Source organism: Gopherus evgoodei, chromosome 10, assembly GCF_007399415.2.
Source record: "Gopherus evgoodei ecotype Sinaloan lineage chromosome 10, rGopEvg1_v1.p, whole genome shotgun sequence".
Classification (NCBI taxonomy): Eukaryota; Metazoa; Chordata; order Testudines; family Testudinidae; genus Gopherus; species Gopherus evgoodei.
The window spans coordinates 13,251,930-13,267,561 of record NC_044331.1 but is presented as its reverse complement, the minus strand read 5'-3'; the positions used below and the strand labels follow the sequence as shown (position 1 = coordinate 13,267,561).

The following is a 15,632-nucleotide window of genomic DNA, read 5'->3' as shown; positions in this document are numbered from 1 at the left end:
AAGCCACCAACGAGTTCTTGAACTGATTAGCTTAACTGATATACTGTATATGGCTAAAGGAAGACCTCAAGGTCAGACCACAGCACACAAGTATCTGATTTCCCTTCCACTTGCATGAACACTCTGCTGGTCAAACCTAACAGAGAATACTATTCCCAGTGAATGAATTAAAATTCTGTCTGTTTAATGTTGCTGTTTGCTAAGGCTGAGACTCCAGGATTATAATATAAACATTTTGGCCAGCTATGGATTTCACATCTGCCGTTCTACTGCCCACCACACCTGCCCAGAACTTCACAGCAGCTGTGGGGTTAAACCTAGATTCTTAGGCTTCTGAATCACAAGCTCCTGCCACTTGAAGTAAAGAAGAATCTCCCTTAGTTGTTAGCAGTCTAGGTTCTATGAGACACAATTAAGCAGCTCCAGATCCATTTAGTGGAGGGCAGTGTCACATGTACAGCCAGCTCATTATAGATATGCTTATACTGAAGGATATTGGAGCAGAGCTTCACAAACATTGTCCCCTCAGGTCCTCATATGTATCTCATGAAATATAGTTTGGAACAAACACTGGGATCTAAACAGATCATCCATCTTCCTTAAATGAGCTCTCTTCATTGTTAATATTAAATTCATGACCTGGTCAGAAATGAATCTTTCAAGATCTCTGCTAGGATTTCTCTGTGACTGACCTCGTCCCATGGATTTATAGGTCTGGGACAACCTGTTGTATTGCTTGACAGCCCAGTACAAGATGAATACACTGATTCTGGCTATGGTTTGGTTTTCAATGGCCTTTAGGTAAGTCACTTCTGTAACTTTCTCAAGAAACGGTAGCCATCTGAGGGCTTAGTTGTTGCAGTCAGGGTCCATCTACAATGAAATGTGCTCTCAGCTTTTGTGGGATTAACTGCATAGAAATAAATTGTTACAAAAATCAAATTTTGCCCCCTTGATCCTATTTTAAAGAGACAGAGCCGTGGTCTGCTAAGTATCTATATTTTACTCAGTGATATAACTGCCCATAACAGAGAGTTTAATATACCTTGAACAAACCAGGCCATGGGGAAGAAGGGTTGGTAGCCTTTCACTTCTAGGTCCCTTGTCTGAATCCTGTCTATATTAGTAGTGTCGAAAAGTAATTGCTACCAGCAGGCTGGCTGTTCATTGGTCTGTGTCAACTAAGTGGGTGAATCTCAGTCCACTTAAGAACAAATTAGTGTCCACACTATGGACACCATCCCTTGATCTGGTGATAAAGATGAGCAAATAGTTTGTAATAAAAAAATGCCTTTGTGTTCATAGAACATCTGTGACTGGATCATGGCTTTCTTGAATACAACCATGATTCAAAAATATTAGAAAAATGTTAGATGCTTTTCCTAAGCTCTGTGGCATGTACTATACTGTTTAATTGTGATTAGTCACATACAGCACGTGGTGTAGTTTCTGATCCTTGTGCAGATGAATGTAACTTATGGTCGGGCTTCTGGTGTGAATGCTCGTGGGAAGAGAATTTATAATTCTCTTTTGCAGAGAATTAGGGAATGTGTGGTTAACCTTTGCTTTCCACAAGGAGCCATGCTAATACAACTTGATTGCACTTGCTCCAGAAAGTGAATGCAAAAGAACCACAGACACATAAAAGTGAATTTGTTAACAAAATTGGAATTCAATATATATAGAATATTTTTACTGTATTTACCCATCTCTTGTTGGCACCAATGGTGCCTTCTTCATTGGCAACCTCAACTGATAATTCAAGGGCTGAGAATTCTCTAGAGACTGAACTACACCTCTACCTCAATATAACGCTGCCCTCGGGAGCCAAAAAATCATACCGCGTTATAGGTGAAACCACGTTATATTGAACGTGCTTTGATCCACCGGAGCGTGCAGCCCTGCCCCCCTGGAGCGGTGCTTTACCACTTTATATCTGAATTTGTGTTATATTGGGGTGCGTTATATCGGGGTAGAGGTGTACCTGCTTGTCATTTAAGGCAGTTGGTCCCTCCAGGGAAGGTTTTGCCATTGCCCATGACATTCCTGTGCTGTGGATAAATGGAAGACTTTGCTCTCCAGTCTGTCAGTCTGACACTTTTCCCCAGCACTAAATTTACCTAAAAGCACTGACAGAGAACCAAAAATTAGAGCTGCTTACAAGCCAGATATTGTGCAGTGCCAACACCAGTGTAAATTTTATCTTGAACATACCTCTTTTCTCTCCTTGCTGCAGTTACTATGGCCTTACTGTCTGGTTCCCTGACATGATCCGGTATCTCCAGAATGAGGAGTATGAATCCCGACTCAAAACCTTCAATCGGGAACATGTAACTCACGTCACCATAAACTTCACACTGGAAAACCAGATCCATAGGAATGGGGTATTTCTCAATATTAAGTAAGTGAATGTAACCTGATTTCCTTTATATCTGGGAGATGAGGGCATATGGTTCAATAAAACATGGCACATATCATTTCAGGAGAAAGAGATGAAATTTTCAGGCGTTTGAATGCTCCCCAGGCTTTACCTCATACTAGTAAGGGGTAGCAGTGGATTGGACGGACATTCTAGATCAGAGATCGGCAACCTTTGGCATGCAGCCCACCAGGGAAAGCCCCTGGAAGGCTGGGCTGGTTTGTTTACCTGCAGCGTCTGCAGTTTTGGCTGATTGCAGCTCCCACTGGCCGCGGTTCACTGTCCCCGGCCAATGAGGGCTGCGGAAAGCGGTGCAGGCCAAGGGATGTACTGGCTGCCCTTTCCACAGCCCACATTGGTCAGGAGCGGTGAACCAGGGCCAGTGGGAGCTGCGATCGGCCGAACCTGCGGACGCTGCAGGTAAACAAACTGGCTCAGCCCACCAGGGGCTTTCTCTGATGGGCTGCATGCCAAAGGTTGCTGATCCCTATTCTAGATCATTACCAGTCTGGGAATGTTGGTGATCACCAGTTCATGACCCTCTGAAGTTTTAGAATACAGACAGTTTTTCAAACTAAGCAGACAGGCAAATGCTGCAACTGCATGTGCAAATTGGGTAATTATCTGGGCAAGTTGCCAGTTAAGCATGTTTACTGTTTGTACACACAGTTATCTGATTTAAGCATGCAGTTACAATAACTGCATGCAGAAATTAGACATGCATTTCTACTCAAAACACATACTGAACTTGTTTGAAATCTTGGCCATTAAGTTGCCATTCCATAGCAAGGCAGTCTAGCATTTAGTGGTACTGTATAAATAGGGCCCTCAGCATCAGGTGTGTCTTATGGTCCCTTTCATGTCATGCTGTCAACTTCCTAGGAAATCTAATTGCTCTTGAGGCTGGGACCAGTCTAAAGGAAGATTTAGGGCCAGGCAGAGAAGAATGACAGTCTAGGGGTTAACATTCTTTCCTGTGACCCGTGAGACCCAAGTTAAAGTCCCTGATCTGCCACAGACTTCCCATATAACCTGGGGTGAGTCACTCAATCTCTCTTTATCTCAGTTCCCTATCTGTACAATGGGAGCAATAGCACTGGCCTACCTCTTGGGATGATGTGAAGATAAATCCATTAAAAGATTGTGAGGTGCCCTTGAGGGCCATAGAAGTACCTCAAATAGATTGTGTCAGGTCCTACTTATGCCACCTGTAATTGCCATGCTTATAGTATTTGTGCCAGCAGTGCGTGTGGTCTGATCTCTTGGATACACTCCTGGGGGGACAGGGTGCCACAAAGGGTGAGGAAGAGGTGGGCCCATGATTCTATCTCAATTCTCTACCATCAGGCTGGCAGCAACAAGGGCGTGCATAAGCACTTCTGGTCTGAAAACACACACGTGTGGATTTGAAACTCACTTTCAAGGAATCCTCATGCCTGTGACTGTGACATCTGTTTTCAGCATATATGTTTTGCCAGTTGAACTTAGTCATTTGAGAAAGATAAGCCCCAAGCCCCCAGTAAAACCACGCACACAGCCAATGCAACATTATGTAAATTAAGAGCGGAAAGAATATTTGGAGGAACCATCTTTTTGCATTATTCACCCAGCTAGGCATAACCCTCATTTTGTGGGAAACGCTACGTGCAAACCCATGGAGCGTCAAGGGCCGCTTTCTACAGATAGTGCTCTTTCTACTCTGCTCTCTCTACACTCACCCCATTTATCCACACCTACAGTCCAAAAGAAGTGTGTTTGAGGAATTCCTTTCCCAGAAATCTTCTCCTAACAGGCTCACATGTCCTCCTGATGAGACCTTCTTCATCTGGGACCAGTGCATGTGGAGTCAGAGCATGTGGGATTGTTCTCCTGGGCCTCTTTGGATCCAGAGGTGGCTTTCTTCTCTTTCCTTAGGACACACTGACATCTAGTGGTCCTGGTCAAGAAAGATTTGTTTCCTTTTTAAATATACTTTCCACTTTTGGATCCTGAAAGCAAACCTTTCTTTGCTCCCTTAAAGCTATTATTTACCATGGCCAGCATCTGCACCATCACCGTCAGTATGAGTTTTGCCATTGACTTTGTATCTGTCTCACAAATTTCTTCCACACCCACCCTTGCCAACTCAAAACAAAATATATTGGCCAGATCCTTAGTTAATACTTTGAAGTCAATTTACACCCACTGAAGATCTTTCCCTATGTAACTGTAAGACATGTATCCATCATCATTGTGATTAGTTTGTATGTGGTATCTCTTTTCTCTACCCTGGGTCTAGTTTTTCTTTTTGGTCTTTCCGGTTTGAAAGCTCTTTGGGGCTTGGGACTGTGTCTTCTTCTGCATCTGTACAGCATGGAGAATGTATTGAGCACTACCACAATATAAACAATGAAAATGATGGAGGGGCTGTAATGGAGCTGTGTGCCACACCCCTGCCTTTTCTACAAACACTGGCTGCTCTGAAATCTTATTGCTTGTAAATGCCACTGTGTAGTTTTTTTTCAATGTTTTAATCCCTCCACTATACATAACAATGTCTCTATGCCTTTACAAGCTGTATCTCAACTTTCTAACTCCTCCAAAGGCTGGGGAGATAAGGTGACTCTACTTCGAGGACCCCCTTTGTCGGGCTCTTGATTGGTTTGTTCCTCTCTCCCATTTTATCTTCCTCACCAGAGCATTCCTTCCTGTGCCCTTTTGTACATCTTCCCTGTTAATGGCTAATTGGCTCATTGCCTCACTAGCTCCAATCTGGCCTGGTAATCAGGTACACCTCTGTCCAATTAGGCCTTTTCTAGGGGAACCTAATTAGTACAAACAGTGACCAGGCTGCTGGCTCAAGTGCTAGCCCTCAGCACTCTGTTACAGGGACCATGTCCACCTGTCTAAATGGAAATTCACCCCGTCGCCTTCTAGGTGTCACAACATAAATTACTCACATAGTTCCAAATAGACTTAGACTCTCTAAAAGTTCAGCTGCACACGTGCCTCCTGGGAGAAATACATTATGGACCCAGAGTCACCATCCTACAGTCACATTTTATTTTACTCCTAGTAGTTGAAAACTACATGGCATTCCCTATCGCTATTGTCTGCTTCCATTTGTCAAACACTGTTTTGGGTTACGTCCATGTGTTTCTAATGGAACTTGACATCAGTGCGGCCTTTTCATGACTGCTTCTTCGTTTATGCCCAATCATCCTGAGTGAGACAACTACTGCAATAGGATGCAAGCCCTCTTCTTCCCTTCCCAAAATCCAGCCAAACAAGAAGTGTGTTCAGCGGTCAAAGTGCAGGGCATCCAGCTAGGACTCCTGTCTCTGCCACTGAATAACTACATGACCTTGAATAAATCACTTCATTCCCTTTTGCCTTCCAACTCCTCCAGCTCCCCTCTATTTAAATTGGAGATAATGTCGACTGACAGTGCAGTGATGCTGTTGTGAAGCTTTGTTAATGGATGGCTGCAAAAGTTTTGGATGAAAAATGCTACAGAAGGACCAGTTGATAGATTCGTAGACTTTAAGGCCAGAAGGGACCATTATGATCATCTAGTCTGACCTCTTGCACATTGCAGGCCACAGAACCTCACCCACCTACTTTGGTAAAAGACCCATTACCTCTGGCTGAGTTACTGAAGTCCTAAAATAATGATTTAAAGACTTCAAGTTACAGAGAATCCACCATTTACACTAGTTTAAACCTGCAAGTGACCCAGGCCCCATGGTGTAGAAGAAGATGAAGCCCCTCCAGGATCTCTGCCAATCTGATGTGGGGGAAAATTCCTTTCTGACCTCAAATATGACAACCAGTTAGACATGAACAGGTGGGCAAGACCCAACAGCCAGAAACTTGGGAAAGAATTATCTGTAATAACTCAGAGCCTTCCCCATCTAGTGTCCCATCACCGGCCATTGGAGAGATTTGCCACTAGCAGTGGCAGATTGGCTACATGCCATTGTAGGCAGTTCCACCATGCCGGCCCCTCCACAAACTTATCAAGCTCAGGCTTGAAGCCAGTTGGGTTTTTTTGCCCCCACTGCTCCTTTTGGAAGGCTGTTCCAGAACTTCACTCCTCTGATGGAGGAGTCAAAATGGTTGTTGGTCTGGTCCATGGGAACTTATGACAAAACCCTGGGCAGATCCAAGGCTGTTCAGTAGCACAAAGAATTCCTTTAGACTATAATACAATAGAGTGTCTTTTGGATCTGGCCAACGAAAGTAAATAGACTACACCTCAAATACTCCCCATGCCACAATCTTTTTTATTTGTAAACTACTGTGTGGGCACCGTTGTTGTATGTGAACTCTCATAATGCAAAATTCTAATATAGAATATGGCCCAAGGATGGATGTGTGTGTGTGCGCATGCGTGTGTGTACAGGTATTAAATGTTCTTCCCTTTCAGCCCTCCCTGCATGTTATCTTGCATTCCTGGTCCTGCTTTGCATCTGTACAGGGCTATGCTCTTCAGCGTTTGTGAAAGGAAATAAGCTTCATTTCCCATCTGCTGTAACCTGGTACGTTTCAGCCGCAGTTAATATAGTCAGGTATTCCTTGGTAGCACTTGGGAATAGCTTCTGAACTATTATCTCCCCACTGGGGAGCAATCAGACACTGGATGGCAGGATTGGGACAGTGTCTTGATGAAGGGACTGGGAGCTTGATCGTGCAAAGGGCTGATTATTCAGCTGAGGTGCTGAATGTCCTCAGCTCCTTTTGACTTCAGCGGGCATCAGGGGCACTTGGCACCTTGCAGGATTGAGCTCTGGGTGGGGATGTGACCAGCCTTACATCTCTGTGGGGAGAAAGGAGCCGTCAGCCATGTTATTAAGCATTAGCCCAGTCCCTGTTTGGTTCTTTCCTAGTGCAGTAACTCACTCAGAAGCTGCTCAGACTGTTTCAGCATGTACTGCATCGCATCCTGGTATGACTTATGGCTCCATTTTCCCATCAGCCCTTGGCAGTGAGTTAAACTCCCCTCTGGATGCCATGCAACTGCTTTATAACTCCTTTAAAGAGAAATGTTCAGAAATCAAACTGCAGGGAGAGGGCTCTTTAAAGGCCTTGGAGAGTAAATGCCTCACAGGCTAATACTGAGCAAATGCAAATCAACCTCAGTTTTGCTGTAACCTCCGAGACCTTTATGGAACACAGGGCTTGATTAGTCTTCAGGTAATTTTTGAGCATTAATAATGTCTGTCTGAGGTCTCTTTTGAGAAGCATGTAGCATTAATTTAGTGGAGTAAAAACATCAAACTAGGCTATCTTGCAAAAGCTCAATTAAATTAAGGTGATGGATCTTTGTTCAAAGCCTTTTATCTAGTGCCTGTGCTGGTCTCATTAGCCTGGACAGTAACACTTGCACTTACATACACACACTCTTTTGCAACTTCAAAGCGCTTCCTACATATTAATGAATAAATTTTCACGATGCCCCTGTGAGATACTGTAGGTAAGTAAGAGTAGTCTCACCCATCTAAGAAGTGGGTAGCAGATGTCAGGGCCTTGCAGGTTGGCTTCCCATGCAAGGAGAAATCAGCAGTGTGGAGCCTGAGCATATTCTTAGTTTAAATTGTTTTATTTACACTACACACAGTAGTCCTTGAACAAAGGCAGTCACAAACAACATGCAGGTGAATCTCTTCTTCCAAAAAATCTATGCCCAGCTCCAATGCCTCATTCCCAGGAAGCAATTCTGCTTGAATAATTGACTCTTAAGTGGAGAAATCAAGGCATAGAGAAAACTTGATTGCTGTTTGCAACAGCTCCACAGAAAGAAATTACATCACAATACTAACAACAATGCTGCTTTTCTTCCAGAAATGTACAGAGCTCACATGCTAAGGAAAAGAACTCTGGAAACAATGTGGAACAGCGCCATCTGGTGATTCCCTCCATCATACTGTACAGATGGTGAAAATAAGGCACAGAGATGTTATCCAAGGCCACAGAGAGAAACAGTGGCAGAGTTGGGACTGGAAATTAGGTGTTTGTGCCTCTGAGACCTCATGCTTAGCCCAGTAGATCCAATGGCCTCTGATAAAGGCTATTTTTTATTTACCCGTGGCAAGGGGACATGAGGAAGAATGGGGACAAGAGGCTCTGTCCAGGGCCAGAGAGAGTGCTATGCATGACAGTTGAGTGATGCCTTCTCCATCTGATCCAGCAGCAGCATTGACAGGAGCTGTATCCAGTCCTCCTTGGCTGAAAGGGTGGATTGGTTTGATGTGAGGACTCTGAGGAGCGAAGCAGGTGCAGGGAATCCTAGATGACGTGCGTCTACTATAACAGCCCCTTTCTTGCATTCACACAACACCTTTCCTCAGGAACCCCAGAAACCACCATTGTCCCTCTGTGCGATCACATCATTTACACATTAGGAGGTTATTGGAATGGTCACTGAGCTCTTTGTGCTTACTCACTGCTGCTTGGGTGGGGCTTCTTTTCCTGCTCTGCAGGTTTGCTAAGATGAAATTGAAATATGTGACTTTTGAGGACATGCTCTTTGAGGAATGCTATTTTGAAGATGTGACATCCAGCGAGACTGTCTTCAGAAACTGCACCATTTTATCCACTGTCTTCTATAACACTGGTAAGGGGATTCCTGGCTTGGGCTAGCCCTAAGGTGGGCAAACTACAGCCCGTGGGACCTTCCTGCCCGGCCCCTTAGCTCCTGTCCTGGAAGGCTACCCCCAGCCCCTCCCCTGCTGTTCCCTCTCCCCTGCAGCCTCGGCTCACTCCGCTGCTGGTGCAATGCTCTGGGTGGCAGGGCTGCGAGCTCCTCGGGCAACAAAGCTGCAGAGTCCAGCCTGACCCGGTGCTCTGTGCTGTGTGGTGGTGATGGTGTGCCTGGCTCCAGCCGGGTGGTGCGGCTGTAGTGCTGCCAGCCACCAGTGCTCCAGGCAGCACGGTAAGGAGGCAGGGAGCAGGGGGAGCAGGGGTTGGATAGAGGGCAGGAGAGTTTGGGATGGTGGTCAGGGGGCGGGGGTGTGGATGGGGGTGTGGGCAGTCAGAAGGCAGGGAACAGGGGTATTGAATGGGAGTAGGGGTCCCGGGGGAGCAGTCAGGAATCAGCGGAGGGGTTGGATGGGGCGGCGGGGGACAGTCATGGGCAGAGGTTCTGGAGGAAGTCAGGGGATAGGGAGAAGGGATGGTTGAATGGGGAAGGGGTCCCAGGGAGGCCGTCAGGAATGAGATGTGAGGTTGGATGGGTTGGCAGGGGGCAGTCAGGGGCAGAGGTCCTAGGGGCAGTCATGGACAGGGAGAAGGGGTGGTTGGATGGGGCAGGAGTCCCAAGGGGGGACAGATAGGGGATGGGGGCTGGGCCATGACCCCCCTCCCCTAACCAGCCCTCCATACAATTTCCAAAACCCGATGTGGTCCTCAGGCCAAAAAGTTTGCCCACCCCTGGTCTAGTGTGTGGAACAATGTGCATGTCTTAGTTGTGGTGAACGGTTTGTAGTGGGGCTGTAGAAGTGCATGTGTTGTGCTGTAACAGTGATCAGGGAATAAGAAGAGGGAAGTCAAACAAGACACCAGTTGTGGTGTTAGCTCTATGACTATGGTGAACTTCTGTAGAACCAGGTCTACATACTACGCTTGCCTTAAAGTATAAGGTGAACTAGAATTTTCCCATTTTTCAAGACCTAAGTACCAGCCCATGCACATATGTGTCTGAGTCACAAAATTTACATTGAGATCAGGATTTTGCCAGAAATTAAGACTGCTCCCATCTGCAGCTTCCGTCTCATCTTTAGTTTCAGGTAGCTTCTGGTGAGGGACTTAAGGCAGATCAGACAGCTGTATTCCTAGCCTGCCTTAATTGCACTGCTTCTGGTGTCATTGACTGTTGCAGCAGAAACCCAGAAAAAATGAATTCATACCTTGGCAAGTTAAAGTAACAGAGGAACCGATTAAACAATCTTGGCTTAAAATAGTCATTTTTCAGCCCGTAGCCAGCTTCTGATTTGGGATCTCAAGCAGCGTAACTAATTTAATTCATTCATTTATTAATTTTAAAAGAGCTTTTCACTTCCTCTTTAACTGAAATGAAACCATTGGATGATGAAAATTGCAGCCTGTAGCACCAGCTCCTGGGCTATTGCTCATCACTGGTTGAAATGCCAAGCAATTAGGGCCAAATTATGGCTGCTCCAGCATGGATGCATTAAAATGGTGCTCCCCTTCTCTTTGGTGCAGAAGGCAGGCATAATGCTGTAGCCAGCACTCCCCAAGCACTGGAGGGTAGGGAGATGATAGACACTGAAGAAGCCAGATGAAGCAGTTTGGGTGTATGTGCACGACCCTGTTCCCTGCATATCAGTTCATACAAGAAGGTGCTACTCAGGCATGATGCCTACAGCTACCTCCACTCAGGCAGGGAACACCTTTCCACTCCGGTGTGCCTCCATCTAAACTGAGCTCTGAGAATGTACCCTTATTCCCAGCTGCTGTTGCTGCTACACTGAGGGTCCAATCTTTGCCTCTTGCCTTCTCAGATCTTTATGAAGACAAATTCATCGAGTGCAGGTTTATAAATGTCACCTTCCTGCACCAGAAGGAGGGATGTCACCTGGACTTCGAGCAGGAAAACGACTTCCTAATTTATCTCGTCAGTTTCCTGGGTAGTTTGTCCGTGTTGCCTGGCAACATCATCTCAGCACTGCTCATGGACAAAATAGGAAGGATAAAGATGATTGGTGAGTGATGATGATGGTCAACTGACACATCAACCGCTGGGTGTGTGGATGACCCTGGGCATAATAAAGGGATATTGTGAATACAAAAGTCCCTCTGTTTCTGTGTGCACAAATGAAAAATGGTCCAACTAAGCATGCGATGAGTCACTCCAATACCAAATAAAGCAGAGGAGTCAATGGTTCAGTGGGTACGGGACTAGATGAGGACTCAGGGCATCTGGGTCCTATTTCATAGATTCCTAGATTCTAAGGCCAGAAGGGACCATTGTGGTCATCTATTCCAGTGTTTCTCAACTGGGGCCGCCGCTTGTGTAGGGAAAGCCCCTGGTGGACCGGGCCAATTTGTTTACCTGCCCCGTCTGCAGATCCGGCCAATCACGGCTCCCACTGGCCGCAGTTCACCGCTCCAGGCCAATGGGGGCAGTGGGAAGCGGCAGCCAGTATGTCCCTTGGCCCACGCCGCTTCCAGCAGCTCCCATTGGCCTGAAGCAGCGAACCGTGGCCAGTGGAAGCTGCGATCAGCCAGACCTGCGGCAGGTAAACAAACTGGCCTGGCCCGCCAGGGGCTTTTCCTACACAAGCGGCAGCCCTAGTTTGAGAAACACTGATCTCGTCGGACCTCCTGTGTTACACAGGCCATAGAAATGTATGCTCTGCAACTGACCCACTGTAATAACTTGCACAAGTCCCTCCCCGCCTCTGTACATCTCTACTCCCACCTTTCATGTATTTTGTTTATTTAAACTGTCAACTCTTCATGGTAAGGGTTGTCTCTCACTCTGGGTTTGTCCAGTACCTAGCACAATGGGGCTCTGGTCTTAGTTGGGACCTCTAGGCACAGTTACTTAGTTTTGGTTTTCCTGACAGGAAATAGAAACATTGGAAAATCATCCCAAAGGGAAATTCCCAGCTAGCTCTTGCAAATATTAACAGTGTAGACCCTATATCAGTGAGCCTGAATTGAAGCTAATGATCCATGAATGTTCTCACTTTCTCCCTTGGGCTTGTGCATAAAATGTGTCAGGCAGTCGAATAACATCTTAACTGTATAAAGCACTTGGGGTATCCCTTAATTATAGACTGCAAATTAATCCTGAGACTACAGATGAACCAGGTGATTTGAAATCAATATAACCCGCCCTAATGCCTCACCCAAAACTTAAACCATTTTTCAGCTTCAGCAACCTCCAGACAACTCTTCCCGTTCATCGATGTTCATGTTTACTTGCCTCTGCTCATCCTAGGTCCAGCTGGAACTCTGCAATACCACACAAGAGAGCCCGCGTGTGTGGTATCTGCAGGGTGAAACTATTGGTGACATCAGCCTTGTACCAAGAGATTTCCAGCCTGTTTCCTGGCCCCAAAGAGCTAGACAGCATCATTTGGATTTTGTGGAGATCACTCATCTCTAGGGAGAAAATCCATCATCTGAAGACTCTTCTTATTAATGGTGGATTTGGCTGCCCAGAGATGCCAAGAGAATGATGCCAAGCTTTTCTCCTTACTTCCCCGGCAGGTGGCTCAATGCTGATTTCTGCAGTATGCTGCTTCTTTCTGTTCTTCGGCAATAGTGAATCTGTGATGATTGGCTTGCAGTGTCTATTCTGCGGGGCCAACATTGCTGCCTGGAATGCCCTGGATGTGATAACCGTGGAGCTCTATCCCACCAGTAAAAGGTAACTATGCTCAGAATATTCTTCACTTTGATTTTTTTTCTCTAACTTCAGGCACAGCCACTCTCATCTTAAGAGTCCATTACTGAGTTAAAACATATGTGATGGAAGCGTTCTTTTTTAAAAATAAATCTCAGGGATCCTACTACTCCTGTGGCTACCTTTGATCTGCACAGGTATTCAGAAGTAGAAGTGGGCAAACAACTGATTTTTTGGTTTGGTGGCAGTTCTGGGGGGGGGAAAAAAAGAGAATCAGAAAACCCCCAAACAGTTTGGGTCTAAATGAATCTGAAGATTTTCAGAACTGTGAGTGAATAAAAGAAAAGACCATTTTGGGTCTGTTCTGGGGGAGACAGGGAGGATTTGAAAGTGGGTCTCCTACATCTCTAGTAAGTGCCCCATGCACTGGGCTAAAGGTGATGTGGAGATGCAGATCGGGGGTGGGGGTGGTAGCAACACCACTTCCTCTTCCTCTGGCCATTTTGTGAACGGCCAAAACAATCTGTGTCAAATTCACAAATATTTTCCAGTTGACCCAAACTACATTTTCTATCCAATAAACTGTTTTCCGAAAAACTTTGCCCAGCTCTATTCACAAGCTCTATTCTACATGTAATACAACTTGTGTACATGATATTGCACAGGTAAGCATAAATTACGCACAGACAGAACTTGTATATAAAGTCTCTGTCAATTGCATGCTTGTGATTAGAGGACAGGTTGAAGCCCCTTTGAAAATGTGTCCTCCAGTCTCTTGTCACAGTGTACCGCTCCTGATTATTTTAGCTTCCAGTTCTAGCAGACAACCCATAAAGATGTGGATGTGGGAAATGAGGCACTGTATTCAGGTTTTCAGGAGTGAGTGTTTGAGAGAAAAGCCTGTCTACATCAGGATAGCGACAAGTCTCTTCTGCCCTTTTCAGTCTATTGATGACAGCTGTGAGGGAGGTACTCGGACTGTGCTGTGACAGCAATGGGCTCAGCTGCTGGCTGAATCAGGGTGTGTGGGAGCACTCTGAGACTCTCCAGTGGCCACCCACTCTAACCAGCACTTGAAGTGGCTTTGACAAGCTCTCGAGTAAGCCATGTTCATTGCTTTATGTCCACAACAAAAAACATTATCCATGACATGAACTCAGTGTATTATTTGTAATGAACGAGGTGCCAGCGCTCAAGCAATTAGGTGCTGGGACTCAAGCAACTTTTTTACTTTCATAAGCGAAGCAGCAAGCCCAGAAGTGCCCGGGCTCTGAAGTGCCAAGCCCAGAGGTGCCAGGGCTCAGCTGGGGCACAAATTAAGCACTCTGTGAAGCCCAAGAGATGGTGGTATGGAAATAAATAAGGCCTGCCAAATATACCCTGCCTTTGCCCTCCCAGAAAGCTCAGGGGCATTCATTCCGTCTGGCTCCAGTTACTTGCTGAGAGCATAGACTTCACAAATCAGATAAGACTTTTGGTCTACTCAGCCTGCTGTCTTGACACCAGCAGTGGTCAGTATGTGATTTTTCAAAGGAAATGGGACACTCCACGACATGCACCTGAGCAAATGTTCAAATCTGCACTTGTGGGGATGGGGGAATTCTTTGTTGACAATTGCAGGCGAACAGCATGTGCTCTGATTCATGAGGTTTCATTAACTTCCATAGCTCAAATCAGGCTTCATTAAGAGCGTAGCCATTACCACACTGGATGCTGGCAGTACCCGCTGCATCAGCCTATAATTAGAATAAGAGCTGCTAGTATTAGAGGAGTTATGCAATGACCCAACTCTCCTTTAGCGATGGTGGAACCAACCAAATAACCTGCAGTCCTGTCTGACTCCTAATATCACTTTCTGCTCTTTCTCTCCTGCAGATCAACAGCCTTTGGCATCCTCAATGGTCTCTGCAAGTTTGGTGCCATCTTGGGGAACTCTATCTTTGCTTCCTTTGTTGGGATAACCAAAGTGGTTCCCATCCTTCTGGCCTCCTCTGTGCTGGTTGCGGGAGGCCTGTTAGCCCTGAGGCTACCAGAGACTCGAGAACAGGTCCTGATGTGAGCAATTGGGCAGCAGGGAAATGAAGAAGAGCTACAGAAAAGAGCCATGTCTAGAAAAGTCAAAATGTCCATTTATCCTTTGCGGCTGATACCTCAGCTATGGGAAGTGGGGGAAAAACAACCCCTAATTTAAGACCACTTGCCATCCATGATTGGCTGTTTGCAATCAGGGTACATACACACTGCAGAACTTTGCTCATTTGCTTTAGATCCAAACCACACTAGGGAGAAACTGAGGATCTGTCCTTCCCGTGTATGCATGGGCATAACTGACACAAAATATTAACAGCAGCACTGTGTGTGCAGGCATCAAAGGGGAGAACAGATTCAAACCCTTATATGCTCTGGATGAATTGCAAGAAAACATCTGCATTTCCAAGCTTTTTCAGGCAATTAGCACAAGCTGTCCTGGCTTGCAGAAGAACTGGAAGATAGTTAACAAACCAGTTATCTTGATTTTGGGGGGCCCAAGCTGAGACACCTTTCAGGGGCCTGATTTTTAGAGGATAAGTGCTCAGTGTTTTCTGAAAATCAGGCCCTTTATATTGTCTCTAGGTGGGCACCCAGAATCACTAATCATGTTCTTGATCTGGGATTTTTGTTTAAATAAAAAATATATGCTATTTCAATTTCTAATTTTAAATCTCTATATTGTTCTCATCAAGAAGAATCTAAATCTAAAACAAAACTAAAAACCAGTCCCTCTAATCCAAGACATCCAGAGCAATCCCTAGGAAGAGACATGTCATTCTTGTCCAGTCAAGAGTTCTTTAATGGTGTTGATTTTAGGATATTTCTATA

General features: G+C 45.6%; 1 protein-coding gene across 6 annotated transcripts in view; it reads left to right on the top strand.

Annotated features, from left to right (window-relative positions):
• SV2B (synaptic vesicle glycoprotein 2B) overlaps positions 1–15,288 on the top strand; it is a 96,020-nt gene extending 80,732 nt beyond the window's left edge. For all 6 annotated transcript variants that reach the window (XM_030578766.1, XM_030578771.1, XM_030578767.1 and 3 more), the window contains 6 exons: positions 713–801; positions 2,237–2,401; positions 8,881–9,014; positions 10,921–11,121; positions 12,638–12,797; positions 14,649–15,288. In XM_030578766.1, the coding sequence (XP_030434626.1) occupies positions 713–801; positions 2,237–2,401; positions 8,881–9,014; positions 10,921–11,121; positions 12,638–12,797; positions 14,649–14,832 (933 nt within the window). In that variant the 3' untranslated portion in view covers positions 14,833–15,288. The remainder of the gene's footprint in view (positions 1–712; positions 802–2,236; positions 2,402–8,880; positions 9,015–10,920; positions 11,122–12,637; positions 12,798–14,648) is intronic.
• The last annotated feature ends 344 nt before the right edge of the window (positions 15,289–15,632 follow it).